The sequence below is a fragment of the Pseudorasbora parva genome, chromosome 23 (assembly GCF_024679245.1).
Source record: "Pseudorasbora parva isolate DD20220531a chromosome 23, ASM2467924v1, whole genome shotgun sequence".
NCBI classification, from domain to species: domain Eukaryota; kingdom Metazoa; phylum Chordata; class Actinopteri; order Cypriniformes; family Gobionidae; genus Pseudorasbora; species Pseudorasbora parva.
The window spans coordinates 4,927,421-4,946,916 of NC_090194.1; the positions used below are offsets into that span (position 1 = coordinate 4,927,421).

Genomic DNA, 19,496 nt, shown 5'->3' on the forward strand with positions numbered 1-19,496 from the left:
ATCCCATAATGCCCCTCCCACCCTCCCTCTGATTCCTGTACAGGTTTGTACTGGAGCAGAACTCTCCTTAAAGAGCCAAACAGCCAACTGGAGAGAGATTAAAGGTTTGAGATTTGCCGTATAAATCATCCTTGGGAAGCGTCGACCCTCCTTCACCTACATGAACTGCATCTGGAATCAGAGAAACGCACATTACTGATGCCGTCGACAGACGTTTCAGGACTGGTTTAAGAACACATTATGATTAACAGAAACATTATGGCATCAGTGTCCAGGACAATATGTTTGGATGTTTGTTGGATGACTGACTGAATATCCTGATTTAAAGCCACATAATGAACTGAATATGCAAATATATTCAGTAAAGCAACCAATCAATGATGAGATGAGTATATGAAGCTGCAACTGAAGATAGCTTACAAACATGATTCAAATTTAAAGGGGTCATATCACGTTTTTCAGTTTAATTTGAAAAACAGCATTAAATGACCAGCTTTCTTTAGCCCAACATATATGAAGAATGAACTACATATTTCATCATCAGTGTAGTACATGTGTACTGTATGCGCACAGCCAGATTTTTCTACTGTACACTTGTGCCTTGACAAATTGTTTTTGCACCAATTAATCCACAAGGTGGTAAACCTGTCCCTGGTCATTACATCACAGTTGAAAAAGAAAGGAGTCGAAATAACAGCACCAACAACAAGGAGGCTACAACCTACAACAGAAGCCCTCAAAGACAAGCACTTGTGAGGGGGCTAAAAGATCCACACAACTCTAGTTTAAAAGAGTATACCGACATTAATCACATTTTTATCTAAAGAAAAAAAATCTAAAGACACTAGACAAGGATGCAACTTTATGCATGCATCAAACACATGAGTATGAATATCCACCAATCTGGCATCAAATTTTGACCACCTTGTGAGTAAAATGTCTAGTCACTATGACCTCCCAAAAATCCTGCTGACGTCATTTCGACATTACATGACATGTATGGGGCTCGACGTCATCGTAATGCCATTGCTGCTTGTTCCTTCACCAAAAAAATCTGCATTTCTTCTTCTGTGCATAGCATTCAATTTGGTGATTGCAGGCTGCACTGCTAATACATTTATAACTAATGCCTGAAAATGCTATGCCTATGTTTTGTTTTATTTACTGTTGTATACTAGATTACCAATACCACCGTGTTCGGCTTGAACTACTTGAATGGAAACGCACCCAATTTGCTTTTGTTAGTTTTTTTGCCAACTTTAAAAAGATTTGGTTTATGTTTGGATGGAAAGCCAGCCAGAAATACGCTTCAGATGTACGTCGCAATACTGAAGAAAAGATCTGTCGCTACTTCCATTACATTGCGATCTTGAAAGATTTGACTCTGCATGATATGACCTCTTTAAATCACAGGAAAAAACTGAACAAAATCATGCGTGATTTGTAAATGAACTTGAAGAGCTCTGTAAAAATGGCTCCGTTTTAAGGGAGATCATTTTTAACAAGCCGACCGGTTATAAATCACATCAGGATGGATATAGAAAGCAGTATTGCAGCACATGGGGAAAAACAGGGGTACGAGTTTTGACAATACAAACACCGTTATGAAGCAAGAAGCTGCTGATCAAACACACACACACACACAAACACACACACACACACACACACACAGCAGACATGATGTACCTAAAGACGGTCTAAAGGAAATCCTTCAAAGACAGCTGTGCAAAAGGGTCCTGTCCCGGAGCTCTGAGAGGACTTGAACTGGAAGGACTAGAGGCTGTAGAGAGCTAATTCAGAAAGAACGAGAGAGATTGAAGGGGTCCGAGGATAGCCATGAAACACTCACACACAAGAGGGAAATTCTGAGCCAGACAGGCTAGAGAATAAAAGAGAGGTTCAGAAAGAGAGAGTTTTGCTAGCCACTAAAATCCTTCTCGTTCTGCAAGGCTGTGGGATGCTACCGATTTCCTGCGTTTACACAACTACAGAAATGAAGCGGGCGGCCGGGGGCACGGTATGTATTCCGAGCTGTGAATTAGGTGCGAGTGTGAAATACATATGCTTCCCCAGAGATGTGTGAAGGCCACCATGCTAGCTTTCGTATTCAGAACAGCGCTGCGATGGCTCATGAGGGTGGACAAACTAGAGCGCATTCTGAAGAAAGCCTCTGCCGTTCTACAGCGGCTTCTGGAATGGAGCATGATCAGTCAGGGTCGAGCTGATAGCTTTATTCCAAGAAGGATCATGGGGCAGGATAAATGCAAAAACACTGGAGACCCATGGATAACTACTGTGCTCTAAAATGGGCGAATATGATTGAATTAAGGTGTGGACACATTACCGAAATTTTGGCGAAATCTTGTGGCAATAACATTTCAAAAATCTGTAAGAGAAATCACTTTCAAACCAAGCAACTTTCTGTTGGGCAGAGCGGCCAGTTTGTGAAATCCGTTTCGGGAAATCTTTCAGGAAATTTCCAATTGTGTCAATTCCTTTTGAAATGACTGGATTTTGCCAACTCAACAGTAAATGTGACCACACCTTAAGGCGTCCAAGTTTGACTTGTGACCTTACTGTGTGCGCGGTCATACCTGTGCCCCTGAGACTGGGCCAAAGGGATTGGCCGGCCGCATCACAGGCTGTGTGTACATCATGGTGGGCTGGGTCATCATGGTCATGGAGCCCATTTGAGGGGGCTGGAAAGGAAATAAAACCAAAGTTAAAAGGATAAAGAAACCAATGTGCAACACTTATCATGACCGAGAGCGTTAGCATCTGGAACTTTGAATGCCAGTGGTTTACAGAGTTCCTCTGTTGACATTGTGTTTGACTGTACTGAAACTCAGCAAAGAGGAATGTGAGCCAGCCTAAACCCAATGTTCTCATCAGACTGGAGTTACTGTTTAACTCCAGCTGAGCTACATGACACGCAGCAGACAGGAAAGGTTACACACGGAGACTTTGGGTTTTTTGGAGCAATTCATATTCTTCTACATTAGTTCGAACTCTTAAAAGAAAAAAGAAACTCCTCAGGTAAATGCAGGGATGGAAAATCTCAAATGGATGAGTCATAATAGCTGTTATGTAAGTGCAGACGCTGTTTTTGAAAAGCGTAATTTACAAAGTGCCTTCCTCTCTTTTAAACATTAACCACGGCCTGCGCTGCTTTACCTGTACGGCTTACTCAACCTCTATTATCAAGTATAATGTAAAACTCTAAAAGATGAGCGGTGAGTCAAGGAAGTGTTTATTATGGATTATTATGTGCCCCCTCAGTCCAAGTGGATTTAAAGGGATAGTTCACCCAAAAATGAACATTCTGTCATGATTTACTCACCCTCAAGTCGTTCAGCTTTTGCGTTAGCAGAAGAAATAAACGTATTCAGGTTTGGAACTAATTGCGGGTGAGTAAATCCCCACAGAATCACGTTCACTTTTGCACTTGAACAAAAAATAACACTGAATTATGCCAATATGCCAGTTTTATCAAGTATTTTCTTAAGAGCAGTCTTAAATTAGTTCAATAACTTGAACTTAAAGAGTGAAAGAGTAAATGAGACGCGCGTGATAGCGTCAAATCCGCGTCAGAGCTTAAAGTGACAGCAGCCTAATAAACCAGTTACTGTGATTGTCATTAATGTTCATCAAAGAACAAAGGCAACAGGGAACATTATAACTTTAATATCGATAGATCTATATTTAATTTATAATTTCTATATATGTTTAACCAGTATGTCACAGGTAAATACAACATTTGTTTTATGGTTTTTGTGTAAATAAAACATTTTTTTTTAAGGGATGGAAATGTTGAAATTGATAATGTTGAAATGATGAAATAATGTTGAAATTGATAGCTTACTGATGCCCAGCTTTTTGTATTATTGAATGTCTATCATTAATGTTAAAAAAATATATTCATAGAGAAATTATTAAAATATAAAAATATTAAAAACACAGTTTTTAATTGCAATTAATTACAGAAAAATGTGCCATTAATTCGTTTATTTCTTTTAAATCAATTGACAGCACTACTAATAATATAATTATTAGGTGCAGCGTTAGGATTTTAACATGCATCCTACTTCATACTTAAGTAGAACTATAATTAAATTGTTTTAAATAAAATGATAAGGAGCGACATCAGAATTATAATATGGGTTTCCTTCTTATGCTTAATAAAGGGGTAAACAAACTAAATCAACCAGCAGACGGTCCAGTCTCACAGCGGGAAAAAGTTTTTCAAGAACATGTGAAAACCCCTCACTGATGCCCATCTTTTTTCTTAAATAACGGCTCATGGAGGAGAGAGCAATGCAAAAAACCCAGCTAACATGATGAATAAAACACAGAGAGAAAAAGAGTCTCTGTAGCGATGACCTGCACTCAATGAAGAGGAGCGTGGAGCTCTAGAGCCCTTGATCGTGTTCTGCACACCCACACTACACCGGCGGGGACTCGCAGCATCACTGCACTCTCTGAACACACACGAGGGACTTCTGACACTGATGGAGTGAGTAATGCACAAATCCTCAGTTTCAACTCACCATCGTGTAGCCCATCATTCCTGTGGGCGTCGTGGCAGGGAAGGCCATGACGGAGGGAGCCTAGGAGGACACACTCGATGTTAGAACAGAAATATCCCAGGTAAAACATCATCAGTTTATTTAGCATGAAAGAACGATTCTTCTGAACACCTTAAGTGAGAAATTTCCACTCGCGCAGCCACAACTGCCCCAGACATGCCATCTCAGTTTCCACATTTACACACTCGCTCGGTGAACAAAGGCAACTTTGTGCAAGTGGACTTACAGAAAGCTTTTTATTTAATTTTTTATAATTAATTTACAAATACTTCAGTATTTTAGCTTTCTGTCTTTATGGAGATTCGATCACATCTGGGAAACATTAGAGATGTCTTTACACACAGAGCATCAAAACAGGAATATAGTCAAGGAGATAAAGAGGAAGAGAGCGAGAAACGATGTGTGTGTGTGTGTGTGTGTGTGTGTGCGCGCGTCTCCTCTTTGAAGGCAGAGTGATTAGTTGCAGGTGCAGCGCTCTGGTGGAAGAGAGAAGCTCTTTGTGAAGGAGCTGCGAGATTCTCAATAAGGCCTTCGGTAGCCACAGACACACTTTTATTTCCACTGGTGCCTGGTCCCTTTGAACGGCCTCCTAAATTCAATGATGGTGACCAAACGACCAATAAATTGTTAAACAAACTTTTTTTTTTAACACAAGGTCATTTAACCCATGAACTATGACAACTTCGGAAAATGCAGTGGTGTTGATGTCATAAACCCTTTACTGTGCTGGTGTATGGTAAAAAGTTATATACTATTAAATTAATTGAGAGATATTTTATTGTTTATGTTCATTCTCCCTTTAAATTCAACAAGTGACAGTAAAGACTAATACATTGTAACAATAATTGCTGTTGTTTTGAAGTTTCTATTTATTAAGGAATCCTAAAAAAAAAAGAGCATCACGTGTCCTCAAACATCACAACCATTTTCAACATTAAGCCCCAGATCAGCATATTAAGATGAAGACCAAGAGATGCATTACATTATGGTAAAAAAATAAATCTATGCAATCAATACATTACATTTAAAAATGATTTAAAAATGAATACAAATACTTTTATAATATTGCAGTTTTACTCTATTTTGATCAAATAAACGCAGTTTTAGTGAGTATAATAGATTTATTCCTAGAGTTGCAAAGGGACCGAAAGTTTCCGGAAACTTTCCATGCAAAATTAAAAAATATTCCAATTTGGAAATGTAACAGGAATGTATTGGAATGAATTGGAAATTTGGGGAAATTTAAATAAACTGTATCATATAAAAGGATACATATAAACATTTTTTGTTTTGCATATTGATATATTTTCCGATGAATTACTTCTAATTTAGTGAATATGTAAAATAAATATATCTTTATTGCAGCAATTGTTATGCATGTGTTTGTTTATCTGAGTGTCACGTCACCCTTCAGAAATTATTCTAATATGCTGATTTGAGTGTTAATGTTGTGTTGCTTAATATTTTTTTGAAACCTGTAATACTTTTTTCAGGAATCATTGATGAATAAAAAGTTAAAAAGAACAGCATTTATTTCAAATAGAAATGTTCTTTTATAACGATAAAGTCTTTACTATCATAGAATTTAAGTTTGTATAATTTAATATCAATTTTACTTCCTGAATAAAAGTATAATTAAAAAAGAAATAGAACATTTTGGACAATTATATTGTTAAAAAAGATTTCTATTTTAATTATAAAAAAGGTTGAAAATCACAGGTTGAAAAATAAGCAGCACAACTGTTTACAACATAATAAATAATCATATTAGAATTTCTGGAGGATCACGTGACACTGAAGACTGGAGTAATGATGCTGAAAATTCAGATTTGAATCACAAAAAATATATATATTTTAAAGTGTATTAAAATAGATACTCATTATTTTAAATTGTAAAAATATTTCACAATATAATGGAGAAATTAAGAGAGCATGCAGGGGGTGTGCCATCAATAGCCCTGCAGTAAATATTGAAAATATATGTTATATACTATAGTTATTATTAAATAACTACCTTTCTTTCCCATTCTAACATTCAGTTTGGAGTTCAGGAGATTGTCTTGACCAGGACCACACCCCTAAATGCATTGAAGTAACTGCCATGTGATTGGTTGATTAGATAATTGCATTAATGAGAAATTGAACAGGTGTTCCTAATAATCCACTAGGTGAGTATGTGTGTGTGTGTATATATATATATATATATATATATATATATATATATATATATATATATATATATATATATATATAAAATCTCAAGATGATAAGAGATATGCTGGCAGAGTTGTGGAATCTCATTAAGATACAAACGTCACAATGTAAACCTGTATCAAGACTTGAGTAAGCACACAGCTCAACTGTACTGCAGTCTTAGGAGAAACACCACCTAGAGAAACATTTAACTCTGCAGGAGTTAATGGGACTAAATCATGCTGATGTACTCATAGATACAATATACTGTTTAATAAAAATAAATGTCTCTCTGGTGGAAGTGTTTCCATCAGAATGTTTACAGAGGCACGTTATGATCTCAATCAAAAAGTACCTTGTATTGGACTTTGCACAGTCCAGTAAACCCTCCACTGGAAACACTAGCCCATTGATTAACGCTAAAATGACTACAGTTGTTTGCTGATGGCGATAAACAAATGAAACCGATGAGGGAAGGGTAGAGGAGGAAGAGAGCTGACAGCCATGCTCAGATAATGTGGTTAGATCAGCTCATGGTTTCAGTGGATTTTTGCTCACTCAAACGCACACGCACAAATCATAAACTGTGACCAAAGCAAAGGCAGTGGGGTTAATAATCTCATGCGTCTCAGAGAATGGTTCAACTCAACATTTCGACTTACGTATTGTGGGAAAAGCATGCCGTTCTGTTTATCACCCGGACGAGAACAGTTACACAACGCAACAAACACAATTAGAGGGCATACAACACAATAACATCTCACATTGTAAGCTCACACAAACACACTGAAAAGCACAGACAACACAGAATATATCGCAGCTGTTTTTGAGGTTGGATTACAGCTCTGTTCCAAAAGCTAGTGTGCTGCCTACCTAGACAACAATATGGAAAGTAGACAGCAAAATCATGGTGCTTTTCACATTTGTTCACTAGCGCCTTTCCTTGATTTATTTCTATTATGTGATTTTATTTTTGATAATTTTACAGTCTTATTTCTATGTGTGTATGTATATGTTATTTCTTTGTATTTCACTGAAAATACAACAAATATAATTCAAGCACATATGCGTAAAAAGTTATTATGTTTTATTTAGCAAGCATGTAACTAGGAAAAGAAGGACAGAAGGAAAAGACCAATTACAGGTAATTTACCTTAGAAAATATGTTTTTTTTTCCGAAGTTGTACACAAATCAGGCAGGAAGAGGGCCACTTTCAGCCATTCCGTTAGCCTAGAAATCTAGACGCACCCTAGCGGCAGCAAATTTAATCTGCCCGCAAGTGTCGTCTAGGAACTCTCAATACCCTTCTGAGCTGTATTTCTCACTCTCTGGACGGGCCAATCACGTCGTGTAGAGTCGGCGGGCGGGGCCATAATGACGACGGCCGAGTTGCGTTTGCGTGCTTCTAGTAAACACAGAAACTGACGAACGGCGGCGGTCTTTCAAATCAGCTTTGACCGCGACTCTGGAAGACTTGGAGTTAAGCTTTTCTCTGAGAAAAGAACAAAGAACGGCACTGAAGTCATTCTTAAAAAGGGAAGATGTGTTCTGAGTTTTGCTGACCGGATACGATGAATGTTTAATCTATCAACGAGCTCTGCTTCACCTTCGTTGCTCTGGTTGGTTGTAGCGCTATCCTATCGTGTGCAGAGGGAGTTTGAAAGACAACCGTTTATCCCGCCCCTCGGATTGAGCCGTCAATGGTGAGCTTCCAGACCAAACATCTTGATGTGGGTCTGGCTTGTCAGGCTACCATTCCGTGGGATTTGCCATAGAAATGCATCATTTTGAAACCTTTTTAACAGTTATAGACCCACCGATCGCTGTAACAGTTTCTTTAGAATCACGTGATGCGTGCACACACTCAATCAATCAAGTTCTGAGTTTTCCTTTAGGAACGATAGGAATTTTGGTTAGACTTGGCCACAGCTGATTTTATTTTTTTCTTGACCCTGCAATAGCTATCCAAAGGCCAACGTTAAAAATATTTTTTGATAACTATTTGACAGAGTCCCGAGAATTGTGCTGTGGCGGTGGTTTCATCGAGGTCGAGCCAAACACCTAGGACTAATTTGCCAAAGTTGTTTTTTTAAATAATCGCCAATATTTAAAGGGGTGGTTCCGTGTTTTTTTTCTAGGCTTGGTTGTGTTTATGGGGCGCAGTATAACACGTCTTAATACTTATTTTTTTAACGCCGTATTTCTCTTATATTTTACCTTTATTCCACACCGCTGTCTCCACTGTCCTTTGAACGGCTCGTTTGCTTCCTGCTTCTATGAAGCCCATCCCTCCAAAAAAACGCAATGGTCTTAAGATTGGTTAGATGGCCAAATGTAGTTTCCTGTATTTTTATTGGCTGAAGTGCGAAGCACAGGTTGCCGGAAACGCCACGCCCCTTCCCATTACGGGCAGAAGTCACATCTGCGGTGACTAGCGAGGGTTTATGATGTCACCAACCCAGGAAGAAGCTCGTTGTAGTCCAAACCGGCCGTTTTTGTAGGCTATAAACTGCCATAACTATAAAAGACAATATCTCTGTTTGCAATGAACATTACACACTAAGTAAAGTTAAAAAAGTGAAATCGCATGCAACCACCCCCTTAATGAACGATTTGATGGACAGCGGCATACTTTTTGTCCGCGGTAGAGCCCCCGTCAGGCCGATCCAGACGAGCCTTGGTGACATTGTAGGCGGTGTGATTACTACCGGCCCTCAAAGTTTCAAGTTTCTACGACTTACGGTTTGGTCTGCTCGATTGGTTTTAGAGGAGAATGCTGATCTTTGGAAAACTTCACAATTACAATAGGGTCTCAGCAATAGGGTCCCCTAAAAATAATAATATGGAAACGTATCCTCAGAAAGTTAATTAAAATACTATTTCATCCAATGTTTGTGTGAAGTATCAAGTTGTTAGTTAAGCCACATCAACTTCAAAGTATACAGATCAACTTTCATTTAGAAAGTTGTCATTTCATTTCATTTCATCTAAAGTACCAATTCAGAAATCGTTAAACATCGCTGGTATGCGAGTGTGGGGTGACAAGAGCTCAAATGAAGTTATTCAAAGTTAATGATAAACAGATGAAGTAAATGAAACGCATCAATGAGTCAAAGTTCAATTACAAGACAATAAAACCTGTTAAGCAAATGTCTGAAGGAGACAGGAGTCTCCATGGATCTTTGTACACCTACAAGACATTTTGTCTGTATACATCATCATCATCATCCAAGCATTTTAGTCACATGAAATGGGTTTTTGCTAATGTAAAACCTGTCAATTCAGTCACTAATAAAGCGGTCTTAGAAGGTAGCTGCCCATGTAGACAGCAGACAGTGAGGCAGCTCATCAGGGTTTGGAACAGAGCCCATGTTTCAGAATCAGTCCAGCTATTCTCTGTCTATTGGTTTTTGACAGCTGTTTCTGTTGAATGAGTTGTGTTTGACTTGAGTCAGAGAAAGCACATTGTTTCCTCACCATAGTGGCAGGGTTCCATGTTGTGGTCGGAGCCATCTTTGGTTGCCAGTTGGTTCCTCCAGTCAACTTCTTCTCTCCGGGTTGAATCCAGTGCATGTCACTGAGGAGGAACCGAAGAAACAATCATGATAGAGTTTGAAGAAAACTATGCATTTAGATTGAGATGAGCTGAAAACGTTCATACTTCTTCATTGTTCCATTTCCAATGCCGAGATCTATAAAAAAAGAAAAAACCTTTGAGGATACGTTGCATTAGATTATAATGTTAGATTACATGCACAAAAAGCGTTTTAAATACACAGAAGATTTATTTTGATTAACCGTGTAGCCCTAATACAGAAGGTTTGCTTGATCTAACAAAAACAGGACGCTTACTGCCCACAAGGTTGGCCAGGGAGGAATCCAAGTCATCTGAAACCAGTTTGCCTGCATGATGGGCGCTGGGCGTCAAGCCCTGGTTGGGAGAGGTCACTGTGGGTTTCAGGATGCCACCTAAAATATCATCTTAAACAAACAGAGGAGAGGGAATGGGAGAGGGATAAAAGACGCAGACAACACACACAAACACAAGAAGCACAATTAGGTTGGGTGGAGTGAGAGGCAGTTGGCCTCAGAGCAAATGTTGCAGGACTGAAAGTGAAAGAATTTGGGTAAAATCTTGTGACGTCAACTCACCCAGACATGCAGTGCCATGCAAAGCCAGCGGCCCAAACAGATCAAATCACACAGTGAGAGGAGAGAAAGAGGACAGAATGAGGAACATACCAAAACATGACTGTGTAACTTATGGTGGTCTCCTTTTGACAAAACACGGACTAGCATTAAAGAAATGCTTAGAAATTTAAAGGGATAGTTCACCCAAATATTAAAGTGTGATGTTTATCTGCTTACCCCCAGGCCATCCAAGATGTAGCTGTGTTTTTTCTTCAGTAGAAAACAAATGAAGATTTTTAACTCCAACCATTGCTGTATAATGTATGTCAATGGTCACTATGAGAGTAAAAAACACAGACATATGAATCCATATTAAACTCTGTGGCTCGTGGTGACACATTGATGTCATAAGACACGAAACGATCGGTTTCTGCGAGAAGCCGATCAGGATTTGTGTTCTTTTTTTTACCTCATATCAGACGAATCTCATCTAGTATTCCCAATGCCATTACTTCCATTGCGTAAGGTTAAAATACCGGCGCGATCACGGATCAGTGGAATGATGCATCTATGTAAATATATATCTATGATCCCGCCGGGTTTTTGACCTAACTTGTCACCACGAGCCACAGGGTTTAATATGGATTCGTATGTCTGTGTGTTTTTTACTCTCATAGAAAACACCCCATTGACATGCATTATACGGCAACGGTTGGAGTTAAAATCCTTTATTTGTGTTCTGCTGAAGAAACAAACACATCTTGGATGCCCTGGGGGTAAGCAGATACACATCAAATTTCCATTTTTGGGTGAACTAACCCTTTAAGCTAAATTCAAGTCCACTTCCATAATGTACCATATTATTGTTTTCCCTTTTAAATAACATTCTTGTATTGCTAGTTTTTTTCTGAGAAGCCTAATGTGTCACGGCAAAAGCTAGTTTCAAACATGCATTGATGAGAACATGACACAAAAGAGATCAAGTGTTTAAACGCTTTGTGATCCCTTTTCTTATTAAAATCCACAGAAAATTATGAAAAATGGTTGTGTAACTATTTTCACATGCTAGTTCCAATGATCTACTCCATAAAGGCTCTGGGCCTCCCAAAAACTTTGGCTTTCAGCAGTAAGATGGATGTGAAGCATCATGTGGAGAAAAAAAAAAGCAGTGAGTGAGTCACAGCAACTGGGTTAACTTCTCTCTTACCAGCCGAGTCTGTGCTGTTGGCGGCCGACTTATTGCCAAACACGGAGTCAAAGTCGACATTAAGGCCTGTTGAACTGGGAGGCTGGGCGGCGGGAGGTGCAGAGAACCCTGTGTTAGAGGAAACAAGGTCAGACCTAAAAACACACATCACAGGCTAGTTCACCTACACATGCGATGGCTGGAAAAATGCCAAGTCATTTTTAAACAGTGGTTAATGTTTTCTTCAAGTGTAATGCATAATTGCCATCATTCATTTAAATGAATCGTAGTTCCGCCATAGTCGAGGGATTTCCAAAAATGTCAGCTGTTTGACATGATTGTAGTAAAAAAGCAGCAGCAGCATTTAACTTCAACCGCATCTTCATCATGCCAACCTATCCTCTTCATTCATTCCCCTTCTTCATTGTAAAGTTTCTAAACTTTAGTATCCTAAATGAGTATGAGCTATTTGAGGTAAAAGTTTTTTTTATTTAATTTAATTAAATAAATTGTGACATTTAGACTAATTAATCAAATTAAATTAAATATGCAAAAATTAATTTCATATCATTTTTTTCCTTGAAGCAATTGTGTTATTTTTAACTAAAGCTATTAAAAAATAGTGGTCAAAATAAAATATAAACAGATGAAAAACAAAATGATAAAATGTCCCCTTGGCTGCGAACTGAAATCAAATTAAAGTTGAAATTAAATTAAATAAAAAATCTAAGTTAAATCACTAAAACAGAAATTAAAAATAATTGATCGAAGCTAAATAAAATGACAAAGGCAGCCATGCATGCACAGAACAGAACAGAACACTAGCATTGCCTTGACATTAGGAAGGAATTTCGCTAAAAATGATTTACATACAATTAAACTGATTAATGGTTACTTTTTAACTATTCCAATTAATATGACTAAATTAAGGTAGATAATTATTATTATTATTTTATTTTTTTTGAAATAGGGCTGTTCATTTAATAATGTTAATAATGAAGGTTGAAACACACGTTGCAAACTTGAACTGTGAGCCGAATGCCTGAATCAACTTCCAACCTGTTCCTATCAGCTACAAAAGCACATCTGCGAATGAAACAAAAAAGGACAAGAGACAGCTGTGGGGCAAAGAAAGAAAAAGACAGGCTGGAGGGACGACACCTACCTCCAAATAGTCCAGCTACAGTGGAGGGCTCAGAGTGGAAGAGAGGAGTGTTAGGGTAGGCAGCCGGAGAGCAGAACGAGTCTGACAGGCCCAGAACAAAAGCACAGAAGAGCCAGAAATGGGAAAATTAGTCAAGTGAGACAAGAATATGTTAAAAAAATAAATAAAAAAAAATAAGGAGGGGTGGGGATAAACTATAAAACCTGCATACTCTATATTCAAGTTAAGAGGATAGAGTTAAAACAAAAACTAATTAAACATTTTTTTGGGGGGGTAAAAAGCACTCAGAGGGGAAACCACGGGGTAACGCCACTATGTTTCCTGAGGTCAGAAAACATAAATCCCACTGGGACGTCTGTACCTGAGAGGAAGCAGCCCATCCGAGCAGAGGGCTCGACGGGTGACGCAACCGAACTGCCCGAATCAATAAAGGGATTGTAATTATCTGGAGAACCAAGAAATGAAATTGACATTTGGGAAAAACTTTAAAACTTAACACTCTAAGGATGGGATAACCAAGAAAGGCAGCAAAGCACAACCAAGCAGGTTTTTGAGTAAGGGGGTCCAGAGACCATCATTCAGACCCATACAGAAAATGCCCGTATAAAAAGCAATTATTTGAGGTTTAGTGTGGGCAAAAAGACCACCAAACTCAAATAGGGCACATACATTTCCAAGCGGTTCAGTTGTACTTGACAACAGCCAGTCTCACTCTTGATCACACTCCTCATGTATTCATCTTAGACCAGTATGACTAGAGCATAAAAGCCCAGTCTCCATATTACAGCTGTACAAACACACACACTTTACAGTAGCAACAAACCATCTGTCTGTCACTCTTTCAGATATGTTATTGTTCGCTCCGAGAACATAATAAATAATGTCCTCAGCATAGAACAAACTCACAGAAGCTGGACTTCCTTTATTGCTTTTACACAATCATAGAAAGGCATACACATACACAAACAAACACACACAGGCTGCGTTTCAAAACCTATGCCGTGCTCAGAATAGCATACTACTTACCATTTCTGCAGTACATAATGCATATGACAATTTTATAAATAGCTATTTAGTATCTACATTTGCCAAAATGTGCAGTATACAACACAACACTGCAAGAACCACTGTATAATAAAAGTGCCAGGTCTTTTTTTCCTAGACTAAATCCAGTTATTATTTATTTCCATTAATGGTACCTTATTTTATTATTATTTTTATGCTGCTGTTGTTATGTGTATCAATGCATTGGATGAACATAAACAAATCATGAAATGACATTTTCACACCAAAAAAAGTCTTAAAGTAAAATCATAAAATTACTATATAATTCAATGCATTGGATGAAATTATTATTATATTTGTGTATCAATGCATTGGATGAAATTATTGACCATAAACCAATCATGAAATTAAATTTTCACACCAAAAAAAGTCTTATGTGTATAATCTTAAAGTTATATGTGTATTGGTCTTATTGGTTTATCTAAAGGAATTACATTATTAAAGGATTAAAATAGATTTAAAGGAAATAAAGAAAAAGAAATAACAGTAAAAGTTCCAGTTCTATTGTAGTTAGGAAGTAAAAGTTTTTTAAATATACACACACATTCACTTTTAATTTTGTCTGCCTAATGTGTAGAATTGCAAAACGTTATTTTCTAGTCAAATTCAGCTATGACTTGTTTGCATCACTTCACTTACTATTGATTGCTAAATGTTTTTAATTGTAAAATAGTTTTTAAATATTATATGTTTAGCTACTTGCATTCTAAGATGCACTCTTTCACTTCTATAACTAAAGTGTCGCGTAGGAATTCTCAGAAAGCCCCGCCTTTTTTATTTGATTGGCCATTAAATCTGACAGTGCTGTTAGACTGAGGCAGACCAACCTAAAATAATGTAACATTTTACTTTTGTCATCCTAGCAAAAAACGGAGCGTCTTGTAATAGAGTACAGCAGAGCGGCATCAACAATATCAAATATTGAAGGGTCAGTTTGACCATTTCTAATTATTCGTCTATGGTGATTAAGGCCCTGCAATACAGTATGCATTATGCAGTAGGCTAGTATTGTATTTTCCCCTGCCTTCGCAGACAACATTTTTGGGCATCATGGGCACATTTGAAGTTGAGGTAGATCTAAAAATACTGTCTAGGTAGGCAGCCCACTAGATTTTGAGTACACAGCCGGTAGACACACGTATCAGATATTTTAAGGGTTAACTCGGGTCACTGCCCAGTGGGTCTTTGTGCACTTGATGAGGTGGAGGTTTCAGGACAGGGAGTCCTGAAATTTTTAAAGTGGAGGGAAAACAGTCCAGCACGCAGCAGGCGAAAGAAAGCAAATAGTGCACTACATGAGAGAAAAGAACAGCCGTTTACCACCGAACATTTCATGACTGGGTGTCCTAGAAGAAAAACTAACAGCATCTGAAGACACAACCGGCAGATGGACAGGATCAACGACAGGCTTTGAAAGGAAAGGATTTAAGTTTGGAATGGAGTCGTCGGCGGCCTCTGTAGACGTGAAAGGATCTACACGGCCAAAGACAAGACAGAAAATGACAAGAAGAGGTTAGAAGGTTAGAAAGAAAGAGAGAGAGAGAGAGAGAGAGAGAGAGAGAGAGAGAGAGAGAGAGAGAGAGAGAGAGAGAGAGAGAGAGAGAGAGAGAGAGAGAGAGAAAAAAAACATGCAAACAGACAGACAAATGAGGTGGAGACTGTTTGGTCTAGACTTAGTTGCTTTCAGATGTAAAATAAACTACCATCACACAGACTGATCTCATGAAATGGCGTATGTATGACACGCCAATTCGTATGCCATTTTGCCGTGCTATCAAGACGCATAATCGCTTTAGCGTGTTTATCAACGCCGTTTCATTTCCCCCTACCCCTAAACCTACCCATCTCACACACACACGCACAGCCCCTAAACCTACCCATCACACACACACACACACACACACACATGTTGGTCTATGTGGTTTACAGGGACTCTCCATAGGCGTAATGGTTTTTATACTGTACAAACCGTATTTTCTATCCCCTTACACTGCCCCTGTCCCTAAACCTACCCATCACAGGAAACATTCTGGATTTTTACTTTCTCAAAAAAACATAATTTAGTATGTTTTTAAGGCCATTTGAATTATGAGGACATTTGATGTCCTCATAAACCACATTTATAGTGTAATACCAGTGTAATACCCATGTAGTTATACAAATTTGTGTCCTCATAAACCACATAAACAGGCTCACACACACACACACACACACACACACACACACACACACACACACACACACACACACACACACACACACACACACACACACACACACACACACACACACACACACACACACACACACACACACACACACACACACACACACACACACACACACACAGCCCCTAAACCTACCAATTACAAGAAACATTCTGCATTTTTAAATTTTCAAAAAAACATAATTTAGTATGTTTATAAATCCATTTACCTTGTGGACACACACATACACACACACTTGCACGCGTAACTCAAACTCTTCCCTAAACCTACCCATTTGTGTATTATAAAAAACAGGATATAACAGGCAGATACGACTGCGGGCACAATTTATTCAGAAAGTACAAATATCCCAAGTGTTCTGAGGCCAAACGATTGATTTGTGTGCAGAAAATCCCCAAAAGCGATCAGTAACGTCGAGTCCATCCGCCAAAGATGTCAAAATTTCAAATATTGCCGCTAAAAGAAACGTCACGTCAGCTTTGACAGCATTGGCTCTCGTGTGTCTTGTGACCGATCGTGTCATTCTAAAGAGTCATCTTGTATGTATCATTTGAATGAGAAATATGAATGTGGTGGGACAAGCAGCGGGGCGAGGGACCGCGAGAGCGGGCCGGTGATGAGTGTTAACGAGTGCCAGCTGCATGACACACCGGTCTCGTCTCGCGGCCATGTGACGGGAGCATAAAAGGAGGGCAAAGGGCTGCGGAAGACGAGAGAGGACCAGGCCTGGACTTTACGTTATGTTTTGTTTATGTCTTATTATGTTTATGTGGGCAGTCGTCCGTGAGGGGCTGCCCATGTTTTATTGTGTGGGTATTTGCGGGCAGTCGTCCGTGAGGGGCTGCCCGCGATTTTACTTTCGCTTTGTTTATTTATTTTGAAATAAAGTTTGTTGAACTTAGCCGGTTCCCGCCTCCTTCCTTCCCATCTACGAACATCGTTACAATGAACAATGTTCTTCACATGAAGATATCGCATTACTTCAGAAGACTTGGAATGCAACATGAGTTAATACTTTTATACTGTTTTTGGTCAGTTTTTGCAATAAATACATGTGACTGTACATTTATTTGGCTGTTACGTGTTTTATATTGTTGAGAGTGGGTAGGTTTAGGGTAGGAGTGGAGTTAGTTGTTCCAAAATATAAAATTAGGCTATAAATTTAACTCTGTGAGCTCAGGTTGGTGGAATCACACGCCGTAGACATACACGTGGAGAGCTCAAAATGCGTACAGAAAATACGCCACTTGGCTTTTGAAAGTGGCGTGTATGTTTACGCAGTCATAATGTTTCGGATGTCTCATGTGATGCAACATGACGAGTTATAATGAATATGTAAAAAATCGAGCATCTAATGTAAATGGACAGGATTGATTCTTTGAATCAGGAAAAATATTTGAATGCATAAAACTGTATTTGACTGGCAATCAAATACATTCAGTAAACCTTAGTGTGATTTGCAGCTTTAAAAGTTGTACTAAAATGATCAAATACATAAATATGTATACACACAATATTAAATATTATAAGGGACTATTAGCAACAGCCATTGATGGATCGGCAATGGTGTTCTGGCGTTCTATTGCGCATTGTGCGACTTTAACTGCTACTTCATGACGTCCTACTGTGACAATCTACTACTGGAGAATGGCTGATTTGCCGTAGTCATTAATACGTGACAGATTAGATAAGTAAATATAGTTATGTGGCATTTTAAGTGTATCTGTTTATAATTTAAAGGGATAGTTCACCCAAAAATTATAATTAGCCTATGATTTACTCACCCTCAAGTCATCCTAGGTGTATATGACATTCTTCTTTCAGACAAATAAAAATTGTTACATTAAAAAAGTTTTGTAAGTCCATAAAAATGCATCTGTCCCTCAAATAACGTTCTCCACATGGCTCCAGGGGTTATTAGTAAAGGCCCTCTGAAGCAAATCTGCGTTTGTGTAAGAAAAATATTCAAATTTCGTCCGATCACCTTCCGTATTCAGTTTATGGAAAAAGTGTTGAAAGTGCCTCTGCAGTTTAAAGGCTTACACTACCAGGTAACGTTGCGTATGCATCTTTAAATCAGAGAAGGCACTTTCAACACGGCAATCTGAATTTTAATTAATTATTTTTTAAATATGGATCTTTTTCTTACACAAATGCAATGAATGATTTGCGTCAGAAGGCCTTTATTAACTTCCCAGAGCCGTGTGGCGCTTGTTATTTGAGGGAAAGATGCATTTTTATGGACTTTAAAATCAGAACAACAATCCCTGCCATTATAAAGCTCGGATTAGCCAGTATTTCTTTTAATATAACTCTGATTGTATTCGTCTGAAAGAAGAATGTCATATACATCTAGGATGACTTGAGGGTAAGTAAATCATGGGCTAATTTTCAATTTGGGTGAACTATCCCTTTAATGCTTAAATCAACCATTTTCTTGCTTTTTTAAATGACATGTTTTTTGTATTTGGTCAAAGGCTGTTAAATGATCTATCCGCTTGTTAAGTCGTGACGTAAGGAACGCCGTTTCCGGGTCCAAGCCTCAACTCGTTTCACTTGAGAATGCCATTGACGCCCGTTTATGAGCGCGATTTATTCATATTAAACATCAAACGTTTAAAAAAGTTTAACATTTTAAATACTTACAGTCTACACAACAGTCTCTGTGCTCACAGTGTCACATACATTAATATTTTAACGATTTAAAAAAGATGAATCACTGTCTGGCCATCTGGAATTTTGGTATGGAGAAAAAGGTTATGATTATAGCTTTTGTTGTAGTATCACACCACATTGTGTGTGTATATTAGCACCGTTTGAAGTTTTTCTTGTGGTATAAGATAGAGCGTTTGGACCCGGAAGCGCTGCCGCGTGACGTCAGCCTTAACAACCGGATTATGCCGTCCTCTTTATGGTTGCTTAGTGATTTTTGCGTTCTTTG

The 19,496-nt window shown here is 38.3% G+C and overlaps 1 protein-coding gene across 17 annotated transcripts in view; it reads right to left on the minus strand.

Annotated features, from left to right (window-relative positions):
• Positions 1-15: 15 nt before the first annotated feature.
• picalma (phosphatidylinositol binding clathrin assembly protein a) overlaps positions 16-19,496 on the minus strand; it is a 49,498-nt gene continuing 30,017 nt past the window's right edge. For 2 of the 17 annotated variants that reach the window (XM_067432518.1, XM_067432519.1), the window contains 12 exons: positions 15,648-15,800; positions 13,624-13,707; positions 13,263-13,343; positions 12,119-12,226; positions 10,633-10,761; positions 10,442-10,472; positions 10,258-10,357; positions 7,442-7,465; positions 4,548-4,607; positions 2,595-2,699; positions 1,687-1,790; positions 16-171 (listed from right to left, as the gene is read on the minus strand). In XM_067432518.1, the coding sequence (XP_067288619.1) occupies positions 1,698-1,790; positions 2,595-2,699; positions 4,548-4,607; positions 7,442-7,465; positions 10,258-10,357; positions 10,442-10,472; positions 10,633-10,761; positions 12,119-12,226; positions 13,263-13,343; positions 13,624-13,707; positions 15,648-15,800 (968 nt within the window). In that variant the 3' untranslated portion in view covers positions 16-171; positions 1,687-1,697. The remainder of the gene's footprint in view (positions 172-1,686; positions 1,791-2,594; positions 2,700-4,547; positions 4,608-7,441; positions 7,466-10,257; positions 10,358-10,441; positions 10,473-10,632; positions 10,762-12,118; positions 12,227-13,262; positions 13,344-13,623; positions 13,708-15,647; positions 15,801-19,496) is intronic. The other 15 variants (XM_067432522.1, XM_067432520.1, XM_067432526.1 and 12 more) reach the window with 15 other exon arrangements.